This window comes from Octodon degus, unplaced genomic scaffold (genome assembly GCF_000260255.1).
Source record: "Octodon degus isolate 3935 unplaced genomic scaffold, OctDeg1.0 scaffold02523, whole genome shotgun sequence".
Lineage (NCBI taxonomy): Eukaryota > Metazoa > Chordata > Mammalia > Rodentia > Octodontidae > Octodon > Octodon degus.
The window spans coordinates 2,719-4,503 of NW_004527099.1; the positions used below are offsets into that span (position 1 = coordinate 2,719).

At 59.2% G+C, this 1,785-nt stretch overlaps 1 protein-coding gene across 1 annotated transcript in view; it reads left to right on the forward strand.

The window, feature by feature from the left end:
• The window catches only part of LOC101561016 (cytochrome P450 11B2, mitochondrial-like), a gene marked incomplete at both ends in the record, with an annotated part of 4,109 nt that extends 2,333 nt beyond the window's left edge, over positions 1 to 1,776 (forward strand). The window contains 4 exons of the mRNA XM_004648802.1: positions 423 to 589; positions 933 to 1,011; positions 1,093 to 1,281; positions 1,677 to 1,776. Of these exons, the coding sequence (XP_004648859.1) occupies positions 423 to 589; positions 933 to 1,011; positions 1,093 to 1,281; positions 1,677 to 1,776 (535 nt within the window). The remainder of the gene's footprint in view (positions 1 to 422; positions 590 to 932; positions 1,012 to 1,092; positions 1,282 to 1,676) is intronic.
• Between the last annotated feature and the right edge of the window lie 9 nt (positions 1,777 to 1,785).

Genomic DNA, 1,785 nt, shown 5'->3' on the forward strand with positions numbered 1-1,785 from the left:
CCAAGAAATGCATGACTCTGGAGACCGTGAGGCTGTGCTCTCAGATGAGCACAGGGAGCGCAGAAATGACTAGGAAGGAGAAACATTTGATATCTGAGGTTAGGAGTTTCAAGGCTGGCCACTGTGGCTAGAAAAGAATTGGAAGCTGATGGATGCGAGCTTGAGAGCCCTGCTGAAGGCTGGAGGCTGTCTGCGGAGACGACCCCGTGCAGGTGTGGGCAACAGAGCCCGCAGGGACAGAGCAGGAGCACGGGCTGGGATACAGAGGCCTTTCTCTGAGGAATCAAAGGATGGGTCCAGGGGACACTAGAGTCCTGCAGCCGGGAGTGCCAGCGCGTCCTTCTGGGCATGCTGCGGGTGGGCTGCCCTGTGTGGTGGGCCGGGAAGTGTGCACTCTGACTCTTGCCCTCTGCCTCCTGCAGACGGCCTTTCCCTTGATGATGACGCTCTTTGAGTTGGCCAGGAACCCCTCGGTGCAGCAGGCCCTGAGGCAGGAGAGCCTGGCTGCTGAGCCCAGCATCTCTGCGGATCCCCAGAGGGTCACTACAGAAGTGCCCCTGCTGCGGGCAGCTCTCAAGGAGACCCTGAGGTAGGTGCCAGCTCAGCCATCTCTAGTCCCTTTCTCCTCTGCTTAGGGGACTTGAGGACAGAGATGGAGACATGAACAGCCTTTCTGGGAGTTCGCTGTCCTTCCCTTTCACTCCCTCATGGCGCAGCCCTCTTCCTCTAAGTCCTGTGGCCACCATCCATGTCCTCCTTGCCCTGCACTGCCACATGGGAGGAGATCGGGTAGCTCAGCAGGTACTCAGCAGGAAACACCCTGTCAAGATGCGGGATAAGTTTCTTCTTGTGGTCCTGTGTTAGGAGGCTGCAGAGGAGATCGGAGGAGACTGGGCCCAGCTGGAGCATCACTTCTTGCCTCTTCTCCCCAGGCTGTACCCTGTCGGTGCTTTTCTGGAGAGGATACTGAGCTCAGACTTGGTGCTTAACAACTACCTCATTCCAGCTGGGGTAAGTGAGTCCCCCACTGGGGGGAGCCATTGGCAAGCTGCCCCTCAGGCAGTTGACACCCCCCTCTGGCCCTGGCTGCAGACCTTGGTCCACTTGTGTCTGTACTCGATGGGCCGAAATCCTGCGGTGTTCCTGAGTCCAGAGCAATATAACCCTGAACGCTGGCTGGACAGCAGGCAGAGCTTCCGCCACCTGGCTTTTGGCTTTGGGGTGCGCCAGTGTCTGGGGAGGCGGCTGGCAGAGGTGGAGATGCTGCTGTTTCTGCATCATGTGAGAGAGCCTGGGCGGGTCCATGGGATGAGGCGGGACCCTGGCCAAGGTGCCTGGAGGGAGTCTGAGGACAAGGGCAGGCCTTGGTAGAGGTGTGGCGTGGCATTAGTGGGGGGAGCCTTACAGAGCAGGGAAAGGCTGGTGCTGGTTGGGTCCTCCCATAGTAGTGCAGAGCCCATGTGGTGGGTGGGCCGGGGGCTTGCAGTGTAGGCTCTGAGTTGAATCATGGGAGGCGCTGCAGAATAGGGCAGGGCCTGGCCAGGAGGGCTTTGCAGTGTGTTGAGTCTGCTGGGGAGCACAGGCTGCTCCTCCCCCAGTCTGGTGGCAGCACTTAGGTGTAGTCAGGACCCTGACCCTGCTGAGGAGCCCGGATGTAATCCATACCTCTGCCCTAGGTTCTGAAATCATTCCACGTGGAGACACCGCACAGAGAGGATGTGAGCTTGTCCTATCGCTTTGTTCTGATGCCCACCTCCTTGCCTCTCCTCACTTTCCGCCCTGCTC